Source organism: Leptonychotes weddellii, chromosome 1, assembly GCF_054177405.1.
Source record: "Leptonychotes weddellii isolate Sample4059 chromosome 1, ASM5417740v2, whole genome shotgun sequence".
Classification (NCBI taxonomy): Eukaryota; Metazoa; Chordata; class Mammalia; order Carnivora; family Phocidae; genus Leptonychotes; species Leptonychotes weddellii.
The window spans coordinates 183,493,375-183,518,945 of NC_138369.1; the positions used below are offsets into that span (position 1 = coordinate 183,493,375).

At 38.5% G+C, this 25,571-nt stretch overlaps 1 protein-coding gene across 4 annotated transcripts in view; it reads left to right on the top strand.

The window, feature by feature from the left end:
• Positions 1-25,317, top strand: part of SLC5A3 (solute carrier family 5 member 3) — a 34,622-nt gene extending 9,305 nt beyond the window's left edge. For all 4 annotated transcript variants that reach the window (XM_081799682.1, XM_081799678.1, XM_081799677.1 and 1 more), the window contains one exon: positions 13,730-25,317. In XM_081799682.1, the coding sequence (XP_081655808.1) occupies positions 14,068-16,224 (2,157 nt within the window). In that variant the 5' untranslated portion in view covers positions 13,730-14,067 and the 3' untranslated portion in view covers positions 16,225-25,317. The remainder of the gene's footprint in view (positions 1-13,729) is intronic.
• Positions 25,318-25,571: the final 254 nt, after the last annotated feature.

Sequence of the window (25,571 nt, forward strand, 5' to 3'; positions counted from 1 at the left end):
CTTAAGAAATGTGTGTGTGTTAGCGTATAAAGGAAGAAACAAGAGTGTGACCAAGAGGAATAGTAATGCTGGTAACTGAAGTCCTTTTCATTCTGTTTGGGAGATGGCAATGTGAATTGTAAATGTATTCATGAGTTAATAAAAGCTATTTAGCAGAGTTGCCTGAGAAATAGCCAGGATGTGTGTTAATTCTTTTAACTATTGTGTTTTAAAACTGGGTAAGTATGAAGGGTTGTCCTCAGTTTAGATTATACTTTGTCATAGTTTGGAGTGTTTTAATTCATGACTGTGAGGGGATGGGTGGGTCCGTGGCGAGATGGAAGAGCTGCGGGGTGGAAAGCGCACGTGTGATGGTGGTGCTGGTGCTTACCTACCCAGTCTGTTGCCTGGGAGGGTGGGCCTGGTTCACCAGCGCGTCCTTTTCTCTCCTGTTCGTAGCCAGAAATCCAGATTTCTTAGGACATCCAATTTTTAAGATGTTGGCAACTAACTCAAAATTACTTAAGCATCCTGGACCAAATGAAATAAATCTGTGGGTCAGATATGCTACCACCTTATAATTTCTGACTTAGATAATTGGCTTTAGACATTTTTTAAAGATGTCCATGATTGCTTTTGTACCTCTTTAGCATTTAGGTGTCAGAAATTCCTGCTTACATGTTGATAAAACCCATTTTGTTAATTGGTCATTGGTTTACAATAGGACTGATAGTTAATTAGTAAATGGCAAACATGTTCTGTTCTTAAAAAAAGTAATACTAGTTTCTAGTTTTGGACTATTGAATTATGTATGTCCATATAGGCTAAAGTGTATGTACAGACTTCAGAGTAGCACAAGGGCTAAAGTATGACGTAATATAAACTGTCAGAAATTGGTATTCATAGTCCACTTTTTTTTTTTTTTTTAATGTCTGGATGAGTGCTAATTTTAAAGCCCGCATTAGTGCAATTTGGTTTATACCCATTGTACTAACCTCTTAGGGGCTTGAAATACTGTTTTGAGCAGACTGCTTGTCTAGAAAATGAAATTTTTTGAAGTTCACATTAGCTTATATGACCCATGATCCTTGGAACATAGTATTACCATGAAAAAAATGTAGTTGCTCTTCTAGTCAGAGTATAGAACAAGGGAGGGATAGAATATTTTTATTTTTGACTAGGCTTCATGTTTCCATAGAGTGGAAGCCAAGCAAGCTATTGCCTTGATTGACTTTCCATTTTTGTCTTTCTCACTTCCCCATCCTCACTTCATATACATAACAGCAATTGCAAATGAAAAAAAATCTCAGGTTCAGTTTGTTCTTTCCAGCCTTTCAAGTCCAGGGTATAATTGATTGTGCACCACCCCCCCGCCCGCCACACCCCCAAGCATTTTTACTGTGATTGTGGCATCCTAGTTAAGGGAATCCCTACCCACTTTGGGAACACTTCAGGACTGGCTGGTGTGGGTGAAACCTTACAAATGGAATTGCATGTGAAAGTTTGGACTTAACCAAACCTTTAAACCTCAACCCGGAGCCCTCCGTGCTCGTAAACTGGCATTTGCTTGCTTCTGCCCCAGAATCAAGAAATGCTGGTATTGTCTTTGTTTAGTTTTTATAACGTTCTTGTTGACAACTACCCTTACTGTTAAAATGCTTGAATTTTGTCCGTTGAAGAAACCCAAGTGCAGCTATCATAGCCAGATTGCTGTGGATGTAGTCCAGTATGGGAAAATTCTCACTGGGGTGATCAAGACCTTAGCTGCACTTGGATTTCAGGTACTGGGAAGGTCCTTGTGTGGGAACCCGTGTGCAGTGTTTGCTTCGGTTAGATGGGTAAATTATGAATATAAAACATTCAGTTCTGGGTTTGATTCAGATACAAGGTGAGTTTCTGTTGCTGAATGAAAAGCTAAATTTGAGGGTAGGGTCTTTGCCAGGCATATGTTACATATAGAAAGATGTACTTAAGTGTTCTTTTAAAAAATTTGGTTGACCCTCTTAAGTAAATATATGACCCAGTAGTATGTTGTTTTGATTTTCATTCTTTTGCTGGCATACTACTTGCCTTCTCTTTTGTTAGCAATTATATGAGAAAGCAATTGTGTGAAGCATACTATTTTGAAAACCTGAAATACCAGGTTTCCACCAGGGACGACCTTGAGTCTGTAGTAGCACTACTGGTCTCGGGAAGGCCGTTCTCATGTGTGGACTGAGGGCCAGGAGCTTTTGCAAATTCATTTTAAGAAGGTTGAGGTGAAGAAAGAGTCCTAACAAAATTTTCTTTATTCAATATTTTATCTGATTCGGATGAAATAAGTGGAACCTGTAACGTCGGGATCTTCCTATCTTCTAACATTCATGGAAAGCAGTCGTGATCCTGTTTCTCTGGATTTTTAGACCAGTCTATTTGTCCTGTCGTTGAAATGCAAGAGGAAAATCTAGCTGCATTCATAATCTGTAACATCATACCTCAGTTTTATGTTTACTTTTTACGTTCAATTCAGGCCATAATTTCTGCCAGTCCTTCCAAATACAGATCAGGTTATCGTGTTGTCTTACTTTTTACTTCTTGAAAATCTTATATTCCCTAAATCTTGAGGAAAATTAGAAAGTTTAAAAATTTTCCAAAATAGGGCGCCTGGGTGGCTCAGTTGGTTAAGCGACTGCCATCAGCTCAGGTCATGATCCTGGAGTCCCGGGATCGAGTCCCGCATCGGGCTCCCTGCTCAGCAGGGAGTCTGCTTCTCCCTCTGACCCTCCCTCCTCTCATGTGCTCTCTCTATCTCATTCTCTCTCTCAAATAAAAAAAAAAAAAAAAAAATTTTCCAAAATATATCTGCTTGAGGAAACATCCCACTTTTAGGATCTCTATTTATGACTTGGCCTTCTGGGAGAATTAAAATCTGGTCTACAAGAAGGCTTGTGTTTACATTTTCTGGCCCCAGTCACATGGAAAAACAAGAAACATTTTGGCATCTGTTCTTCTAGGAATGATTTTTCCAGGAACATAAGACTGGAACCAAGTAGGATAAGTACAGAAAACATGAAGGTGAACCACAGAGTTGACATGATTGCATGTTCTACCTCTAAACCTTATGTTTTCTACTTCCAACCTTAGTGGGTAGTTTAAGCAAGGTGTGTGTGTGTATGTATTTTCCCCTTGAATACTCAGCCATCTTAAGGGTTAGGTAGTGTGATCTCCATTTTACGAGTGAAAAAACTGAAGCAGAAAGGTGTTCAGGGTCCCACAGCTCAGTAAATGGCTGGGCCAGCATTCCAGGGGGCAGTCTCAACCTAGAAGCTCTACTTTTCATCACTATATCTGTGAAAAGAGTGTACAACATAGTGGTGTAGTAGAGTTAAAGTCCCTTTAGATTGAGGGAAGTATTTCACATCTATTTTGAGTGCCTACAGAGTACCAGCATTACCATGTTAGGGGGAAGTATAGTGCTAAACTGTAAGACAAAGTTCTAGCTTTCCTGGAGCGTACATTCTAGTAAAGGAGACAGACTAGCAAATGCTAGAGAAAGCATGATGAGAGACCAATGTGGCAAATTTCATTTCTGTTAGAGTGCTCAGGCGAGGCCGAGACTTAAGTGAGGGACTTAAGTGAGGCCATTGCCATTGACCTGGGCAGCAGAGCAGGAACAAGCGCAGAGATCTTGGGAGTTATGTTAGCTTGCATTCAGTTCAGCAGGCTTTTGTTTGTTTTATAGGTCATCTTCAAGCCTTCCCTGAAAGAACTGACAAGCATAACAATTGTTTAATGCTTCATTTTTTTCCCACAGGGCTTTTTTATTTAGTAATCTAGTTGTTGCCTTGAGATACCCGTTTTTCCCATTTTGTAGAAGTGAGAGTTAAGATGCAGACTTGGGCACACATTAAAGGAAATAGTTTAATGAATCTCCATAGTGTGCCCATCACCCACCTTCAACAACCGATCAGCATTTACCAATCTTGCTTCATCTACACTCCCACCACTGCTCTTGGTTTTTTTCTTGTAGTATTTTTTATTTTCTTTAGAAAAGTTACAAGACCAGTTCAGTTAACACTTGCATACTTTTCACCTAGATCACTGAATGTTAGAATTTGCCATATTTGTTCTTTTTTTTTTTTTGATCTGCACTGTTTGAGAGATGCAGACATCTTGACATGCCTTTTTTAGGAATAAGGGCAGTTTTCTTCCTAACCACAACATAACCATTCCCCAATTTTGACATTGATACACACTGTTATAAAATGTTCAATACATACATGTTCAAATTTATCCTGTTATTCCATTAATATTCTTGAGCGTTTTGATCCAGAATTCAGTCAAGGATCATGCATTGAGTTGTTTAGTCTCCTTGATCTAGAACAATTCTCTGGGCTTTGTCATTAATGACAGTAGCACTTTGAAGAGTCCCGGCCCACTGGTCTGCAGAAACCCTCAATTTGGATTTGTCTAGTTGATTTTCTCATGATTAGAGATAGGTTAAACATTGTTGACATAATTATTAAATAGGGATGTCCGTGTATCCCATCAGGAGGCATGTCCGTTTGTCTCACTATTGATGTTAAGCAGTCATTTGGTTTAGGTGATACCCACTGGGTTGCTCCATTGTAAACTGCCTGTTTTCCTTTTGTTATCAGTGATTTATAGAGTGACAAAGTTGAGACTGAGTATTCTTCAGTCTTCTACTGGCTTTAGCATCTGTTGATGATTCTGAATCAGTTAACATCTCCATGGTCAAATCCCTGAAGTGTCTTAAATGTTTCTCCCCAGTTGGTTTGCTTGAATCTGAATCTAGACAAGATCCACGGGCTACATTTACTTGATGGCCCCTTGAGTCGTTACGGTAGTTGATTCCCCACCCTTTCTTCCTTTCTGAATTTGGTTGATCATTTCCTGGTGTTCTGTGTGTTCATCTAATCCAGGTATTTTCTGTAAACTGGCAGGTAAAAATGTGCATAGTTTTCAGATTTTGTTTTGCAAGAGCATATAAGTATTCTGGGGGTAGTGTCGCATCAGGTTGCACATCTGTCTGCCTTTTAGAGAAGATTCATTCTTGGTGGGCGCAGATACCGTCAGCCTCATCCATGCATTTTAAAGTTCCCCATCAACCTTTCACCTAAGGATTCTAGCATCCACTGTAATCATTGCCTAGGATCTGTATATGATCTCACGATGGGAGATAGGGTTAAACTTTGTTGATTCATTAGAGACTGCAAAGGGTGATTTTCTAATCACATTATTCCTTCTTTATCAATGAGATGTTTTTCCGACTTGTGTTTATTTCTGCTTTTTTATGTATATCTTCCTGGGGAATGTTGTCAAAAGAATACATTCTTCACCTTCACAGAGGATGTTTCTGGAATTCTTTTTTTTTTTTTTTAATATATATATATATTTTTTAAGATTTTTTATTTATTTATTAGAGAGAATGAGATAGAGAGCATGAGAGGGGGGAGGGTCAGAGAGAGGCAGACTCCCTGCTGAGCAGGCAGCTTGACGTGGGACTCGATCCCAGGACTCCAGGATCATGACCTGAGCCGAAGGCAGTTGCTTAACCAACTGAGCCACCCAGGCACCCCTGTTTCTGGAATTCTTAGTGATCATCTAGTATGTCCTCAGTTTTCTCATCTATAAATGGGATAATTATCATGCCTGCCTCTTGGAGTTTTTGTGAAAATTGGATGAGCTGGTACATGTAGTGTAGAAATGGTGCCCGGCACTAGTGTTGATATATGGTGGTTCTTAAAGTAATTCGCTCAGTTTCGTGGAAACATTTAGTGCTTCAAGTGTAATGGAGAGGTGGAGGAGGGAGAGAGTCTTCATAAGCTCAGATCAGCAAGGGGCTGGGCTTGTATAGAGTAGGCTGAAGGAAAGTGCTGCTTGCCCACACTGACCTGCCTTTTGTATGGAAACAACCATAATACAAGAAGCGCTGGGGTATCATTGCACACTGTGAGGTGGATGTTGATAATTGCAGGGGTAATAATATCTAGAGCACAGTCTGAAATGGAGTACAATGAAGTAAGTACACCACTCTTATGGTGGGTGGGTCTGATGAGATAGTGGCTCTGGATAAATTTTTACTGTAATGGCCCATTGAGATTTTTATCTGAACAAAGGGCTTCTTGCCTGGTTTGATTTGCCTTGTCATTCCACACACACCGCCTCCAAACTGTTTACGGTAGCAGATCACTTTGGTAGGGAAGGAAATTCTGTACTTCCTTTTGGCCTTTTACTCTGCCATCACTTAATTGCTTAAAAAAACCCTGCTCTTGAGGATTGTGTAGGATATTGAAAGCTTAACACACTCGGTTGGGTACTTCATCATTAACATTTTATTTAACAAACATTTGCCTACGCTGTGTGCCAGACTGTTCTAGACACAGATCACATCATTGAACAGCACAGACAAGAATCTCTGCCCTTATGGAGGTTGAATTCTGGTAGTGAGGAAACAGACCTAAGTAAGTTCTATAGTATGTTAGAAGGTATTGAGTGCTATGGGAAAAAAATAAAGCAGAATGGGGCTCCTGGCTGGCTCAGTTGGTAGAGCATCCAACTCGATCTCGGGGTCTTGAGTTCAAGCCCCATGTTGGGTGTAGAGATTACTTTTTAAAATAAAGTAAATAAAAAAAAAAAGCAGGATGAAGGGCTGAGATGCTTAGGGGAGTTCCTTTTGAACAAAAATGTAAATGAGAGGAGAGCAAGTTTTGTGAAAATCTGGGAGTGCTGAGTGTATCTTGCATAGGGAACGGCAAATGTCAAGGCCCAGAGGTGTGTTTGGTGCGTTGTGAATTGTGAATAAAAGGGTGACTGCTTGCTGTGTTGATTAATGCCCTGCAGTAGGCCAAGAGCCAAAGCTTGCAGACAGGTTAAGAGGTGAGGGCAGTGGTTAACTAGATGAGATGGGATGGTGATTTGGACCGGAGTTCTAGAGGTTGAAATGACAAGTGGTCCGATTCTAGATATATTTTTGGAGGTAGATCCAGCAGATGCTAGGACTTGAGCAATAGTGGGGACGGAGTTGCCTTTCCTTGAGATGGGAATACTGAGAGTGAGACAGGTTTAAGGGATATGAGCCAAGTTATTCACATTCCCAAGCAATGGTAGGTGGTTAGAAACAATAAGAACCGTGGTCCATAGATTTTACTATGAGAACTCTTTGATCTGTAGATCATACATTGCTGATTCTTTTAACCTAATGTGTTAAGGATGGAGGAGTTAGCAAGTGAAGGAAGATTGACTTGGGTAGATTCATATAGCCCATGGTAACAAAGTCAGGTGTAGAAGGCACTAGATTTAATTTTTTTATTCTCTGGTGAAAGAGCTGATTAACACGGCAGAGAATGAAGGCACAAGCCTTGGGTTTGGATGGTGAGAACCAGGATAAGCCCTGGTCTTAGAGCTGACTCATCAAGGTTTTTCGGCTCTATTTGTTAACTTATCTAAGAAGCCTGTGCCTGGGACTTCTTTTGTTTTGATTTCTTCAGTTTCTCTTTCCATGTATGCATTTACGTATGATCACACATAAAGACTTCAGTTGAATTTTGTCCTATGTACTGTTGTAGTCTATTTTGTATGCATTTGTTAAATATACATCTCAGGTATTTTTTCTACAAGAACAGATTTTTAAACATGGATGATACGGAATGATCTTTTATTAATTGATATTGTTTATTTTTCTTTTCTATTCGTTCCTATCACTGAAGGTAGTATTGCCTAGCGATTACAAGGGCAGAAACCATTTAGACCCATAGATGTGAGTGCAAATCCTGATGTAAATACAAATAACTGTCCTGGGGCAAGTTATACTACTTCCTTGGTTTCTGTTTTCTCATCTATAGGATGATCATAGTAATTGTACTTATCCTGTGATTGCTGTGAGCAGTACAGTAAGGCACACAGCACTCTAGGTACAGGGTCTATAAGGTGTTAGGACTTAGGTCAGTAAGTGTCAGTTGTTTTTTTTTCTTTTTAATCTCCATCATTTAACTCACTTATCTTTGACAACCAACCTCCTAAAAGCAAACATAGGCACTGCTGCTGTCTCTGCTCATATTTTCATTTCTCTCAAAAATGTTACTGGAGTTGGTTCCATGTACATGATCTGGTATAATCCACATAAAAGTTGAAACCAGTGATAGTTTGAAAGTTGTCCCCATACCCAAAAGATTTTCATTCTCTGAGACTTTAAAAAAATAAAAAACAAAAAACCACAGAACATTGTGAGCCAGACTTGTGTATTGATAGAAGCAGGTTAAAATGAGTGGATCTCGAGGGATGTGTGTATGTGGATGAAATGATAAATCTGGTAGTTTATGATTTTTCTTAAGTGAATACAATTTTATTTGAAGAAATAGTTTACTTACATGGGAAACCATCCTCCTAAACCCCTTCTCTCCCCAATACTTTGCTAAAAGTAGAGCTGATCTGGTTGGTAGAGGGTTGCTGGAGGGAGGCTCAAATCCCTGCCGACTCTGCCTTGCCTCCCACCCCTGTGATGATACACTGGGACTAGAAATCCACAGAATATGGTTTAAATGCCATTTGAGTTCAATCAGGGTTTCATGCATTTCTTAGATACTTTTAGAAATTTGAATACCTGAGGTTGTAGGTATAATAGAAATGTTTTGCCAAAAAAATTTAAGGGCAACTCCTTTTTTTTTTTTTGAAGATTTTATTTATTTATTTGAGAGAGAGAGAGATAGCAAGATCAGGAACACAAGCAGGGGGAGTGGGAGAGGGAGAAGCAGGCTTCCTGCCGAGCAGGGAGCCCGACGTGGGGCTCTATCCCAGGACCCTGGGATCATGACCTGAGCCGAAGGCAGACAGTTAACAACTGAGTCACCCAGGCGCCCTTAAGGGCAAACTCCTTACATGTTTTAAGGACTGTTGTATCATGATTACATACAGTGTTACTTTAGCTCCACTTGTAATTTAAAACTGGCTGGAATTCATAGGAGTTGTATTAGAAACCCTCATTTTGCTTTTAAGTGTCACTGATAAACTGCTACCAATATCCATTTCTACATTTTTAAAGTAACAATGGGTTGAGGAAGGTCTTATACATACATATACTTTGTACCATGCACCATTGATCTACTCTGCTAGTGGAATTTGCTTTACTGAACCTTAAATTAGGATGACAAAAGTGAAAATGTGTATGAAAGTCCATAAGTAGAATTTTGTATAAATTTGGTTTTTTTTTTTTTGTATCTTACTTGAAGTGACGTCAATAGGAGCTAATTGTTCATGAGATGGTTGAGAGCCTCTTTAAAATATTTGTGAGGGAACTGAATATTTAATATTTTATCTATAAATAACTTTTGTAAGGAGCCTCATATGTCTGGCATATAGTTGACAGTTTAATTTGAAAGAAGCTGATATCGTAACTTTTAGTCCATACAAGTTGTAGAAGGTAAAGCAACATTTGCTGAGTACCTGCTCATTGCACTGGGCAATCTTATGTGTTTTCTGTATGTCAATTATTCCTTACTAAGCCATTAGTAGCCAGATGATGATTTCATTTTACAGATGAGACAGTTGAGGCTCATAGATGGTTACTTGCTTAGATCCTGCATTTAGGAAGTAACAGCTTGGGCTCCAGCCCTTCAAAGCTTGTCAGTGTTCTTGATCATGCCACCCATACATGTAAGTTTTCAAAGGTGTCCATGTGTTCCATAATCCTTAAGTTACTAGCTGGTACAGTGAACATTTTTCATTGGATTGGAATAGAAGCAAGACCTGGCAAGCCTACTACCACTGACAGTGCTGGGCTGGTCTGTTCAGATTGTCCTTCGAGTGTGTGGTTTTTAAAGTGACTCTAAAGCTAAAAAGATTGTTGTTTGGTCACTTTTCATGTCACTTTTCTACCCTTTGTTAGCCCCTTTGCCTCATTGATTTTGTTACGACTTGGAGTCCTGATGGCTTTAGGAATTGTTTTTCTTGTTCTTGGTTGGGTTTTTATGACGGTGACTCTCTTTCTAGAGTGACTCTATGCCCTGGATTTTAAAGATTGTCCCAGAATAATTTCCTAGTTTGGAAGATAAATTATATGGTCACCCTAGATAATAGAAAAGAGATGTTGGATTTGGTTATTATAACTAATTATATTTTGATTATATTACCTAAAGGGGGGATTAATAGCTGATTCAATTTGGTGTTACCTATTTTCCTCTTTCTAGTTCAAACACAGCAAATACTTAGGTATACTTCTCTATTTGGATTAATTCTTCAGTTATAATTTAATTCATCCAGGTACATGAAACAGTACCAAAATTGTATTCTAATTTTGTGCAAAACTCAACAACACTTTCTGAGAAGGAAGCTCTCTCCTTTGGGGGGAGGGGCAGGGGCTTCTGTTTCACAGTGAATGCCCTTGTGTTTTGAGATTTGGCAAAATTTATTATACTGCCCATCACCACTAGGGGACCACTTTATACATTCCACAAATAATACTCTTATTATAGAAATACTGTTTTCTTAAAAATGTACTACCAAGGAACCAACCTGTATATTTTATTATTCCTGTACCTATTTTATTACTTGTCTCATATTTCTTCCTTAACAGGATTTACCTGACTTGTGTAACAGCTTAGTCCTAGTAATATAAAAACATAAATTCAAACGTTTCATTTTAGCTGATGAAAAAATTTTTCCATGTATATTTTTTCTGAAAATGAATTCTGGTTAGTGTTCATTGTATTTTTGTTCTAGAAATACTTATTTAAAGGAAAGAGAAAAAATATGCAGAACTTATATTGTATATTTTATTTGGAACCATTTTTAGGAATGCATAATTTATCTCCTAACAGAATAAAGTTCAAGGCTGTGACAATCTGTTGATGACTAGAATGTGAAATTTAGCTGCATTGTATTATAGTATATCTTTCCATAAACTAAATTGACCTTTTTTTGGTTTTGTTTGTTTTTCCTTTTCCAGTCTTTACCAGGTGCTGGTCTCTGGATGTTTTTTGTTTAAATTGGAAAAATCTTAAACCTGCCCACAGACTGGTATGGTATCCAGTGAGATGGGGACTGTCAGCAGTGGTTTCCGAATGGTCTCAGGAAGCATAGGCAGATAGAATTGAGAAAAGTCAGCCTTGAGCTGGTGTCTGGCCGCTCCCTGCTACCTCTCTTGTGGGCACAGTGTCTTTTTCTCTCTAGCTTACCTGCTGTTCCAGAAAAGTTAGGGGTTAGACCAGTCTGAACTTCGTTCACCAGGGAACAGAATATGGCTCAGAGATTTGACTTGTATAGATCATATTTGACAAGAAGAACAATGTTACTGATGTTAGCAGTGCTTACCAGTGATTGAAGAAGAAGGTGCTTGTTCTGTTTCTGAGCACTTGGTTCTCTGAAAAACAAGCTGCTGGTAGCGTACCTTCCCCACCTCCCCTCCCAGCAGAAACACCGGGGCTTTTGTTTGTCCCTTCTTGGGGGAACCACATGGCTGGTCAGCTGTCCTGGAGAAGAGCAGCACCTGAAAGGGCTGTTCTGCCTGGGGAGTTAGGCTTTTCTGTGTAAGTTGAAAGAAGTGGCTTCAATCATGAGTGGCAGGGAGCTTTGTCCAAGGCAGGATTTCACAACTACCTGCAGCTATTTTCTTTGTAATTAAGGACCTGCTGCTTATACTGAAACATTAAAGGCACCTTTTAGGTAGTTAGTGTTTATTAATCATCTGATATTTTATTAAAAATTTAGGTGATCCTTCTGGATAATGTCCAAGTGTTTCTTTTTTCTTTTTTTTTTTTTTAAAGATTTTATTTATTTATTTGAGAGAGAGAGAATGAGAGACAGAGAGCACGAGAGGGAGGAGGGTCAGAGGGAGAAGCAGACTCCCTGCCGAGCAGGGAGCCCGATGCGGGACTTGATCCTGTGACTCCAGGATCATGACCTGAGCCGAAGGCAGTCGCTTAACCAACTGAGCCACCCAGGCGCCCCTGTCCAAGTGTTTCTTTAGGAAGTTTTTGGGGTGGGAAAAGTGGTCACAGAAATATGACCAGCTTTCAAGATTTGGCAAGTCTGAAGTGATACAAATCCCAACTGTTAGTGTATTTGATGCTTTTGTGTGTGAGAGTTTTATTCATGTCAGTCATTATTGACACTGCCTCTTAGGAAGGATAGTAATCCATTTTCTTAGTATAATTATTATAGTGCTGTATGCTTAAAAAAGGCATAAAGATGGGTTTAAGACATTTACAACTAGGCAGCCTTATGAATTAGACCTAATAACCTAATTCAGTAGAATGTTTATCTTTAGCCATTATTTCCAGCTCCTTTCCTGGTCAGTGAGAGGTGTGTTTTTAAAAGTTTTTTTAATACTGTGGTCTATTTTGAACAGTTTTGGAAAGTAGTGGCTTTAGTATCATTTATAGGTCTTTTTTTTAAAGGAAAATGCGTAGATTATCAAAAAGCATCTACTTAATTGAGTATAGAAAAACACTTCACTTTGAGGTTGGTTTATCACAAAAGGAAAACTCACATTAGAAGTCGATGTGTGGCAGGCATAGGATGAATAACAAAATGTTCTTCAAATTGATCTCTTAGCTACAATTATAATTAACTTTGTAGATGTAGAATTTGTCTCTTTTTCAGGAGAAAACCATCAGATTCATAAACTTGATTTTAGATGGATTTAAATGTCTGTTTTGCAGAGTGATTTTTTTTTTTTCCCCTTAATCCAGGACTGAAAAATGTCTGACTGACTTAATTGAAGATAACTTGTTATCTAATGGTTGATAAATGTTTGTTTCATTGAGGTTTGGAAGAGCTAATACATTATTTTTCAGTCTTTCAGAAATTTTGTTCTCCTCTTCCCTACTCTCCTTGCTTTCTGTACCCTTCAATAAGAAAGCATAATTAAAAGGAAAACTACTCAACAAGATCAAACTTTGTGTCACTGTGCCTTTATCCTCTCAGAGATTCTCTTAGAATTACTAATTACTGCCTGGTGAAAGGAAGGGAAGGAAATTACCTTTTTGAACATTTTTCAAAAATCTTCTGATGTCTTCTAGCTAGGAGAAATAATAAAATGTTAGGGTTTTATAAGTTGTATGTTCCTAGTTTTTTGTTTTTTTTTTTTTTTTTTGTCTGGAATGTCTTGTTTCCCTCTAGGGCAGGAGTCATTTCACAATTTCTACGTTACTGTATAACTACCACATACACATTTGTAGTAGGAATTTAGGAAAATTTTACAATAATAAATTTGCATAGACTAAGTGATACTTGATTTTGTGTTTGGGGGGTAGATGATAACACTGAGTTGAGTCTATTGAGCCTATTCCATACAGTACCCTAACTGGCGATAGAGTGCATTATTCAGGATTCATAGCATTTGAAGATTCATTCTGGTGCCCTTATGAATAATTAGTGTTTTTTCCCCACCCTTTTCCCTTAAGGTGCTTTAAGATCTTGGTGTCTGTTCCAATCTGAGACGACCACAGCAAGACAAAAAAAGGGCAATGTCATGGTAGGCAGTTCTTAGTTGCTAGAGAAGTTAGGTCACTTAGTTATGAGGTCAATGAATTTTTGTTCTTAGTTCAAAATGATAAATATTCTCATGACTTTAAGTACCTGATGTGCTAGTTTAGATTGCTCTTTCCTGTGGAACTGAAGTATATTAAAAATTTTTTTTCTTTTTATAAAGAATGTCTTATTGCGCCGTTTTTGCTAGACTGAAAGTTTCCTCATCACTTGGTGAGACCCTCCTCTAATTCAATCTTTGTCTTTTGTCTTTGCTGCCTTGCAGGGTTGGTACAGTAGGCTTCACTAACTTAGCTGCAACTCAGAATTTCTCCTCCAGCACCTGAGTAAATGCTGATGGTCTTGTGGAGAGTGGATTAAGAGTACGAGCTAAGTTCTCAATCCCAATTAAGAAGCGGAGGAAAATTTAAACTGTCTCCTTCAAAGTTTATCACAACCACCACCATCAAGACAGCAAACCAAAGGACAAAGACTTTGACCTGCTGTGTTGCTCTGTGTAGTCCAGTTCACGTATGGTTTACAGACTTGTTTGGGGTTACTAATGAGTAAATAAAAAGTCGGACACTTCTGTCATTGGACACTTTTATTCACAAAGTTACCAAAATGAGGGCTGTACTGGAGACAGCAGACATTGCCATAGTGGCCCTGTATTTTATCCTGGTCATGTGCATTGGTTTTTTTGCCATGTGGAAATCTAATAGAAGCACCGTGAGTGGATACTTCCTGGCGGGGCGCTCTATGACCTGGGTAGCAATTGGTGCCTCTCTGTTTGTGAGCAATATTGGGAGTGAGCACTTCATTGGGCTGGCAGGATCTGGAGCTGCAAGTGGATTTGCAGTGGGCGCATGGGAATTCAATGCCTTACTGCTTTTGCAACTTCTGGGATGGGTTTTCATCCCTATTTACATCCGGTCAGGGGTATACACCATGCCTGAATACTTGTCCAAGCGATTTGGTGGCCATAGGATTCAGGTCTATTTCGCAGCCTTGTCTCTGATTCTCTATATCTTCACCAAGCTCTCAGTGGATCTGTATTCAGGTGCCCTCTTTATCCAGGAGTCTTTGGGTTGGAACCTCTATGTGTCTGTCATCCTGCTCATTGGCATGACTGCTTTGCTGACTGTCACCGGAGGCCTTGTTGCAGTGATCTACACAGACACTCTCCAGGCTCTGCTTATGATCGTTGGGGCACTCACACTTATGATTATTAGCATGATGGAGATTGGCGGGTTTGAGGAAGTTAAGAGAAGGTACATGTTGGCCTCACCCAATGTTACTTCCATCTTGTTGACATACAACCTTTCCAACACAAATTCTTGTCATGTCCACCCTAAGAAAGATGCACTGAAAATGTTGCGGAATCCAACAGATGAAGATGTTCCTTGGCCTGGATTCGTTCTTGGGCAGACCCCAGCTTCAGTATGGTACTGGTGTGCTGACCAAGTCATCGTGCAGAGAGTCTTAGCAGCTAAAAACATTGCTCATGCCAAAGGCTCTACTCTTATGGCTGGCTTCTTGAAGCTTCTGCCAATGTTTATCATAGTTGTCCCAGGAATGATTTCCAGAATACTGTTTGCTGATGATATAGCTTGCATCAACCCAGAGCACTGCATGCAAGTATGTGGAAGCAGAGCTGGGTGCTCTAATATTGCTTACCCACGCCTGGTGATGAAGCTGGTTCCCGTGGGCCTCCGTGGCTTAATGATGGCAGTGATGATTGCAGCTCTGATGAGCGACTTGGACTCTATCTTTAACAGTGCCAGTACCATATTCACCCTCGATGTGTACAAACTCATCCGCAGGAGCGCAAGCTCCAGGGAACTAATGATTGTGGGGAGGATATTTGTGGCTTTTATGGTGGTGATCAGCATTGCATGGGTGCCAATCATCGTGGAGATGCAAGGAGGCCAGATGTACCTTTACATTCAGGAGGTAGCAGATTACCTGACACCCCCAGTTGCGGCCCTGTTCCTTCTGGCAATTTTCTGGAAGCGCTGCAATGAGCAAGGGGCTTTCTATGGTGGAATGGCTGGCTTTGTTCTTGGAGCAGTCCGTTTGACACTGGCCTTTGCATACCGTGCCCCAGAATGTGACCAACCTGATAACAGGCCAGGCTTCATCAAAGACATCCATTACATGTATGTGGCCACAGCATTGTTTTGGGTCACAGGACTCATTACTGTAATTGTTAGCCTTCTCACACCACCTCCCACAAAGGAACAGATTCGTACCACCACCTTTTGGTCTAAGAAGAGCCTGGTGGTGAAGGAAAGCTGCTCCCCGAAAGATGAACCGTACAAAATGCAAGAGAAGAGCATTCTGAGGTGCAGTGAGAACAGTGAGGCCATCAACCACATCATTCCCAATGGGAAATCTGAAGATAGTATCAAGGGCCTTCAGCCGGAAGATGTTAATCTCTTGGTGACCTGCAGAGAAGAGGGCAATCCGGTGGCTTCGTTAGGGCATTCAGAGGCAGAAACACCAGTAGATGCTTATTCCAATGGGCAAGCAGCTCTTATGGGTGAGAAAGAGAGAAAGAAGGAAACAGAGGATGGAGGCCGGTACTGGAAGTTCATAGACTGGTTCTGTGGCTTTAAAAGTAAGAGCCTCAGCAAGAGGAGTCTCAGAGACCTGATGGAGGAGGAGGCTGTTTGTTTACAAATGTTGGAAGAGCCTCCACAAGTTAAACTAATATTAAATATCGGACTTTTTGCTGTGTGTTCACTTGGAATTTTCATGTTTGTTTATTTCTCCTTATGAACTTTTTAAGGATATGATGAGACACTAACTTAAGAAAATACTGGTCTTTGGAAAAAAAACAAAAACAAAACTTATGTAACTGTTGCATCTCTCAGGCATTGTTTACGCTATAGGTTTTAGCCAAATTTTACTTAGCAGAAAATCATCTATTTGCAAGACTTTATTTTCCCAGAGATGGATGAAAGTAAATTTTCAACCTAAATGAAGTAAACTTGTTTAACAGACTGAATTGTGCAAATGTGGTTTAAAATTTTCCATACCAAAGTAAGGAGAGACCAATTATTCTCATAGAACATGTAGAGCAGAATATATGCTAAGATTCTTACAAATAAGGTATATTGTGTGCACTGCCAAATCTTGGTAGGCCTTCTTAATCCTGAAGTAGAGGACTTGCTCATTTCAGAGTTTTTTCTCTGTCTCTGTAATCCCTACTACCATTTAAAACTGAATTCGTGGACATGTATAATCAGTTGTGTACTGAAAACCTAACTGATGTGCTTGTGGGGTCCTTGTATCAGGACAGGTTAGTTTGTTTGCCAGGTTCATTTTGCTAGCATGAGCCTGTGGATTCTGATTGCCAAAAGAAAGGAAGAAGAATGTTTACCTGTAGCTGTTCTTGTACCACCAACATACGGAATGTTGGTAAAAAGTTTGTTTCAGTTCCTTTTTTTTTTTTTTTTCCCCTACTTTGACTGAAGTTTAAGTGAACCATACTCAAATGACCACCAACTCTGTCTTGATAAAAAAGTTATGTCATGATTGTATTGTCAGATGATTAGGGGAGAAAATGAAGTAAACATTGCTGATGATCCCCAAATTGATTGACCAAGTTAAGGTTGTTTATATAGTTTGGGAATTAGCAGTCCTCAAGCAGTGTTTGATCAGCTTATGCTAAACAGGCTCATACTCCACTAATTCTCTAGCTTTGTTCTTTGTTCTTGTCATTTGGTAACCTTTTTTATTAGCCACACACTTTTCCCAGTGGATTCAGTTGGAAGATATGTCCAGAAATTTGAAGAAAATTGTCAGTGCCTTTGTGCTGGGTTGCCCTGCTTGATTAGATCATGATGTATTGAAGTTGAGTTTTTGGAGGGAAAATATAATTCTGAGATCATATTTTATCCTTGATAAGTTTGTTTTCCTGATTTACTTTTTTTTTTTTTGGAAAGACTTGCCATCTGTACACGGCCTCTACATTTTTAAAAAGTTACATTGACTTAGAGCATGAGGAGGTTCCAGTGCAAACTCGGCATCAGTAACAGAAAACTGAGTGCATGCTTTGCCATTGGTAGATTGTCAGTATAGTCTTTCTATAGAGTGGGTAGCATGTTAAAGAGGTGTCATGAATAAGAACTTCTGGGTTTAGTAGTATGTCTTGTGGAGGATATCCTATGACTTGTGTACTTACAAGATCCTCTGTCTCCACGTGGCTTGGCACTCCGTTGTAACCTTCGTGGATGGGAATCTTTTTCACAGGCTGATTCCCCTTCTTGAGGACAGGATACAAAAGACATTAGAGAAAAGGTCTACAGATTACGAAGTTCTGTGTCTGTGTGCTCAACATGGTCCTTTTTCCTCCATGACATATGAAGGAAACTAATTGTGTATCTACTTTCTTTGACTTTCCTGTAATCTCTGATACTTTTTAAATTGCATGATTTTATGAAGCTTGTATTCTTTAGGGAAAAGTATTACTTTTTTAGATACTTTTGTAGATTTTTGAATCAAAACTCAGTCCTAATGACTTTAAATTTTTTGTATTCTATAAACGAGTTTCATTATGATGGACTTGATTAGTCCAAAGTTGATTTTAGAAATTATCAGGTAGCATAATGTCTTCCCATCTCCAGGAGGCTTTCTGATGGACTGAGTCTGTAGATGAAAAAATAACTCATGTATGAATAGCATGATTTCTGAGAGCTTAGAGTGCCTTGTAGAGTTTTTTCTCAATTTCATTCTTACAGTTTATAAGCTGGGGGCCAAATAAATAGGGACCATCCTTTTCTTTGGCGGAGGCTGTGGCTCTGATACGTCCAAGGTCACAAAAAGTCTTATTGGGAAGAACAGAAAAACCATGTATGCAAAGCTGGACTCATGGTTTGTCCTCTTCTGAAAGGAACTGTTTTTCCTTTGAGACAACCTTTTGGTATTTGGGAAAATAATAGGACCTTAGATTTTTTAAATTGGCATTAAGTCATAGGAATTAAAATTTTCTTTGACTTTGAACACATTGCTGTGTAACTCAGCAAAGAGGATTGACACAGTGGCTGGGCAGCCTTCTTACCCCTTCTTACAGCATAAATTAATAGGTGGTGTTTATGTGAGTTTTTTTCCCCTTTATTTAATGTTGAGCCCTAATAGTTTGAAGTATTAGGATCCCGCCCCCCCCTTCTCTTTGCTGCTGTCTTAGTACGATACATGAAATACATCATCTTGTGTCTATTTGTGTATATATAGCGGTAGGTCAAGTTTAGAGTACTAATGTCTGTAAATAAGGAATGACTGTTAGTATATCCATTAGGATGTTTATTCTTGCCAGTATAATCATCACTGTTGAGACTGAAGTCCCTGAATCTTGCCCTTCTTATTGCTTTCCAGTAGTAGGTAATGTGCTTGAATAAGTATGTGAATTGCTGATTGCAGCTTCATTCAGGGGACCACTGTTCAGTATGTGATGGAGTGATACCTGGTCTGTGTTAAGCTAGCAAAATGTTCTTACTTTACACTAAATGGGTCCTAAATGATGACATTTCATCTGTAGACATTAATATGTATATATTTTTATATTGGCTCAAGCTAAGGTTCAGAATTGAATAAGAGTGATATTGACTAAAATAGTTACCCAAGAGTCAAAATGAAGTGAGGACACTGGTTCTTCAAAGGTAGAGAAAAATACTGTCTGATCTGCTGTTAGTGGTATCCCCAGTTCTTAGATTTTTATCCTTTCAGGCAGTCTCAGTCCTAAGATCTGATGAGCAGAGCTTATTACTCTGGCACGCAGAAGAATTATTGGCTCCAAAAATATATGTCCTTTTGCTCCAAGATAGTAAGTGGCTTTTGAAATAGCTGAGCCAATCTTTTTCCACAGCCATTCTCTTCCTGGTGAGGTTTTCACTCTTATCTTTAGGTTAGGAAAGCATCAAGCAATAGTGGTGGTACTGTGTCCTTTGGCCTATTTTCAGCAGATCTCCTCTCGCAAGGCTTCCTTTTCAATTGGCTCAAAGGATTCATTGTCTTTTTGCACAAAGAGTCTGGCCAGGATCATAGTTCTTAGCATGGTCAAGTAATTAGCAGAGACCTATCACATGTGAAACTTAACATTTTAAGAATTGATTGGGAGGTTGTCACTCAGTTCTTTAACCCGAGGCTAATTGGGAGTGGGGGAACTGAAAAGTCTTGTCCAGGGCACTGAGAGTCTCTAAGTGTCTCCATTTCTCAGTCCATTGCTTTTTCTTCCCTATACTTACAGGGTGCATGGATCTTCCCCTCTCTATTCAAATATCATTCAGTGCAGCCTGTGCGTTATTCTCATTCTTTACCATCCTACAGACTGGCTATATCATTAGCTATTAAAAGGTTAGACCCATCAGTGCTCCCACTTGGCAGTATTTGGCTTACTTACTTCCCTTATAGTTTTTACTCCGCTGTGTTGTTTTCATCTGTGGTATGATGGCCGGAAAGGACCACGTGGGTATGGAGTAGTGAGTGACACCTTGCCACCATTCCCCAGTTCTGGATTGAGTGATGTGTGTAGACCATTCCTGTTACATTATGTGACCACAGAGACTTGCCAGGACAAAATTTTCCTAAGAAGTCAGAAAAACTATTAAATGAGATGCTGAGAAATACCTGGGTGATACAAACTTAACAAGTTAGGCAAAGGACAAACATTAGCTTAAAATGTGCAGATGGAGAATTCTGTTCAGTGAATTCTAGAACTGGAAGCATCTTGGCTGTCGGCTAGTTTAAACCTTTCCCCTATAGATTAGGATACCAATGAATAAGATCCAGCCAGTTAAACCCTGGTTTGATGTTAAATATTGTGAAATAGGAGTTTTTAAAACATATTTGAGGTTAAAAGGACTGATATTTGATAGTGATACTTTAGTAGAAAAAAATGCTTTTAGGCTTGTATTCATAAGATTGCTCATTAATGAAGTGTTAAATTGCATTAAGACATTTTGATGTTGACATTAGCTTGAGCAGACTTTACAAATAGGGTATATTCCTATTTGTGGTATACCCACCTACCTACCATTCAGAGAGACTGGTCTTTGCCTCTGTTTGTCTTCCCTCACATTGCTTTAATTCTTCACCTGTTCTTTCTTTTAACGCTTCTCAAATTCCTATTTTGATCTTTTATCAGCTTAATTCACGTTCAGGCTTATTGCTATGATGCGCAAAAGTGCTGCTTTGCCCCAGTTTTGAAGACTTGGATCCAAATAATTTATTATATATATAAAACATAGTTGTGTTTAAATACACTAAATTTCTATTAGCTTAAACTATTAAATTCTCAAGAATGACTTTCTCAGACTAATGTTCACTAGTGTTCACCAATAATAAAAGCCCTAGTAATTCATCATTATTATATTCCGAAAACTCTTTTCTTCAAAAATTAGGGAGGCAGCAATAGTTAAAATTCATACCAGTCCCTTTGAGATGGTGGTATCACAATACAGAGAGGAATGGAGTTTGTTTTGATGCCAAAAAGCCTTGTTCTTGCAGTACTTAAGGGTAAAAATTGGAACTAGTCAGTTGGCCTATAGAGAAACCCTTTTGTACTAGTTAGGTATGAAGCTGAATTAAATAAGAAGCTTTGATTACTACCCTTGGTTAGACTTGGTTGGCTTAACTCAGGGCTACAAACCCCTTTTCCTCCATTAAGTCATTTCTCTTAATTTGGTATGCTTTTTATCAAACTCTCCCCCTCTGTTGGAAGACTAGGTGTTCAACTTCTTTCACTCCTAGAACTGAATTTAGCTAAGGTTCAAACTGCTTACAGGCTTTGCCAGCACTGAGTCCTACACCATTGTTCACGGAGTCCTATAAATGTGTTTATTTAAACTTCTTTCCAGTGCTGGGAATAAGGCTTTAAACTACTGATTCACCTTTAAAGGAATGTTGTGAAAATTGATATAATTTATGTTTCTGTTCTCCATCTTAAATCCTTTATATAAAAGATAAGATTTAGTTTTTTGTTTTGGGTTAAGCACCCAGTTTATCTGGTAACTAACAGCCTTAACCATGGATACATTGTCTTACTCAGAAATAGGTGAAAAAGGTTTGATGTATCTGTATCGTTACTGATTTCACATACTTTACTTTTTAGGGGAGGACCATAATCTGAAGCTTTTGATTTTAAACCAATAACCTTACTTTATGTAATGACTTTTCAGTGTGGTTTGGTTATCTGGATTCATACTATGATTGAAGAGAGGGATGCTAGAACAAATAAGCAAATTAAGAGCAAGTCAGGACAAAAGCACAGTGGTCTCAGATTTTTCTTAGTGTGGGAGCAGTGGCTTTGCTATCAGAAAAGCTCTATATCATAATTGTTGTCCATGATAATGAAGCCCCTCCATCCTCTCCTACCCCTACCCCAAGTTTAAGATAGTTTACAGTCTGTGAACTCTGTCAATAAGGGAAATACATATTTCATTGATTTCCGCAACAGCACAAATTGACGGTAGATAACCACAACCTTATTGGAGACTTACATTTATCTTGGTAAATTCACCTTGTACCCCAGTGCTGCTGGAGGAAGGAGTGTTTACTTTTTTTTAATTGCCTTTGGACAAATTAGTCTGGATAATTTTTCAATATATCATTGTAGCCTAGACTTCTATTAAGTGGAATGACTGTTCCTTAATTAACTCACTTTTTGGTTATAATAGTTGGAAACTGAAATTAAGCTCATTGCTGTTATTGAAATCCCAAATTGGCCAAGGCCAATATATAGGGTATTTTATAATATAATCAGCTTCTGAAATTTATGTGTTTTTATTAGTGCCTTCTGGTTGCCAATATTGACTCTGCTAGTTTACACATTTCCCTTTCCTGATAGAATATACTTATTTGTAACAATTCCTCTTTTTAAATTTTGTTACAACTAGTCAAGGAAATACAAAAAATACATTTATATTTACATACTTTATACACAGCCTTTGTTTAGGTTCAAGGAAACCAGGTAGCTCTAATTCCTGTTGCAGTTTAAATGTTATTTATTCATCTATATTTGTTTTATATCCTTAATTAAAACTGTAAGGTTACTTATTAATTCTGTGAGTATATTTTAACTATTGTTTTTCCAGTGCAGGTTTGATAGGCATATCTGAGAACATACATCTGACAACAGTTTCACATTCCATGATAGGTAAGAAGCTTAAAGTAAAAGTCCATAGAAAGCACAAATCACGTCGTGCAGGTGTGTGTCTCCACATGTAGAAAGCACAAGACTGACAGGATTTCTTAGGACCCCACAAGTGCCGCTTGTACAGCCCACCGGGTGTTTGTCTTGGGAGTTGTGGAGGACCCCAGTATTGGAAGCCCCAGACAATGAGGGATCCTGAGTTGTGGTCCTAAATGATAAGTGATTCAAGTGTAATAATCTGAGTAAGTTTGTACGACTTTGGTAGAGGGAGAAGAGACAAATAATCAAGAATGTTGGAGCTATATTTGGGGGTTACTAGCGAAAATGGGGTCTCTGGGTTCTTTCCTACAGTCTGGAACTAAAACAGGGACAGACTTCTAGGCTTTTGGTGGGTGGAAGAGTTTGACAAGCTTTTGCTTTAAGCTGTACAGCCGTTGGTGTTACTATTTTTTATCTTAAATCTTTAGGCAGTTTTACCTGCTATCAGTAGTTCCCTGAAAACATGGAGAAATTTTACATTTTAACAGGGCAAATACTACTTGTCTTGAATCTTTGTGTAGGTTTGTAAGAGGTGAACGTATCTTTATTTTTTCATGTGCTTTACTGCACTTCATTTTAATAGAGCAGAATTTGATCCAAGTGTTCTGAGCATCAAACTAAATCTGAGACATATCTGCCAAACGAGCTACTTTGCTTTTCACAGGGGTTATAAGAGTCTAAAGCATTCTTTTACCTGTCCCATTCCCTGCTTCATGGTTAGAGTAGATGAAATCAGAATGTGCGTGCAGAAGAAAATGTGTTTTCTTGCACTCCGTATTGCCCTTGTCTTATCCCTTGCTTTCTTTACCTGAATAGTCCCAGTTTATCAAGAATGAATAAATAGTCTTTGTCTTGGATTTTGCCCATAGGTCAAAAGCTGTAACTCTCAGAATGGGAGAAAAGTGACTACCTTTGTTCCCACTCTCCTCTAGTTTGTGTATTTATCTTCTTAAGGAAAGACTTGGTCCACTCTGGTAATACATGGGATGAAGATTAAAGCTGATGTAGACTAATGTCACATGTTTGAGAAGGGTTAACCGGAGCACCTTGAGGGAGAGATTGCTCCTGTAGTAAAAGACAGGTGTGTTCCCTCAGTATTTTAGAAATGTAAAACCTCTGGTTTGGGGGATGAGGGCAGAGGAGTGCCAGAAATGCAGGAAAAAAAGAGAAAGGTTTGAGGAACGTCTTTGGCTTAGCAATGTGTGTTAAGGCAAAGCAGTTACAACCTGTTAGTCCTATATAGTATGTGTCTGTATCTTTTTAAGTGTTGTTTTTAAATTTAAAATCATTTGTAAGAATTTAATGCTTTTGAAGATTCCTTTGGCAGAATATCTTTCATTTATAATTCCATGGAAAATTGCTTTAATTAGTCTAGGTGAAAGTCGTCCTAGCAGTGTAAATATGTATAATTAGAATTTTCTAATTTCACTTTGAGATCTCTAACTTTTGAGTGGCAAAAACAAATCAACAAGTCTTTTGCTCATGGACTTTTCTGTGGCGTTGTTAAAATGCAAAAGCTTTATTTTTGTTAATAATGACATATTACATTAGTGTCAGATGATACGGAATCTGTTCCCTGCTTTCCCCCACCAATATTGCTTCTGTTTATAGATTGCCAACAGAGTTCAGAAATACAGCAGGGATCTACCCATTCTTTGCTTGGATATCCCATTTCCTGTTGCCCAGACTATGTTGGCAATCACATATGAACTACGTTACGCTTCTCAGTGCTTTTTTTTTTTTTTTTGATAAGGTGGATATCAAAAATAGTTGCTGTGCAAACGTTAGTAGTCTTCTTCAAGAAGAAAACCAATTCCTTTTCTAATATCCTGTGAAATCGCTTCATTCATTTCTTTATTTTTAAGCCAAATGTCAGCAGAGTACTGCTGCTTTTATCTAGTACTTTTGATATGTAAGTATTGCATTTTAAAAAGATGTCTTCGTTGAAATTGTTTTTCCTAGTGTCCTCCCTATTATGCTTTGTTCATATTTTCTGTAAGAGACCAGTCTGTGCACTGGGGTGTGTATTGTGTACATGTATCATTTCGTCAGTTACGCATTGTAGACCAAATGTGACTATAAATGAAGCTGTTGCATTATTGGTGAGTTTTTGGAATTGTAAACTGATCTCCAGTGTACCCTTTATTGTCCAGTTTTTTTTTTTAAGGTTTGATTGATGGGGTCCATCTTCACATTGTACAATGTTTTAGTTGCAAGCAGAAAGTAGAATTTGGTATAAACCAGGTTATTTCCATATTGAAGGGAATACAACTGAAATTGTAGATTTAGGATTGTTAACCATACATGACAATTCTAACTTGACTATTATTCTAACCTACTGTATACAATCTGATTTTTAAAAATTGTAGACATGTATGATCTTGGTTTAATGTGTTTTTTAAAAGTGTTATTGTTGAAAAAAATGGAAAAACAAATCTGCTTAAAGAGCTGTCAGTTTTCATTACTGACTCTGTAAAATACACTGTCGTGTGTGTACTGTGTGTACTTCTCCAGCTGCTGCATTAGCCTTCAAGAGTATTTGGAAACTTCAGATGAACCTACATTTCTTGCCAAGTATATTCCTTTCTGTGGTATCTTGTCCTGTAACTGAAGTATAGTAATTATTTTATGGAAATGTTATTAGCACTTCTGTACCAACTTTGAATAAAATGAAAAATTTACATTTCTGTGACTGAGTATTTTCAGTATGAACACGTCTGCCCTCACAAATGTACAGAGTTCTGTGTTAGAGTTGAAGGGGTTGTCCTTCACTGCCTTTTCTCTTTCTCTTATTGCTCCTATTTTGAAATAATTTCAAATTACACGAAAGTTGTGAGAATAGTATAAAGAATTCTGGAATCATTTTCATCCAGGTTCACCAGTAGTTCACATTTTGCCACATTTGCTTTGTCATTCTCTCTTAATCATACACTTT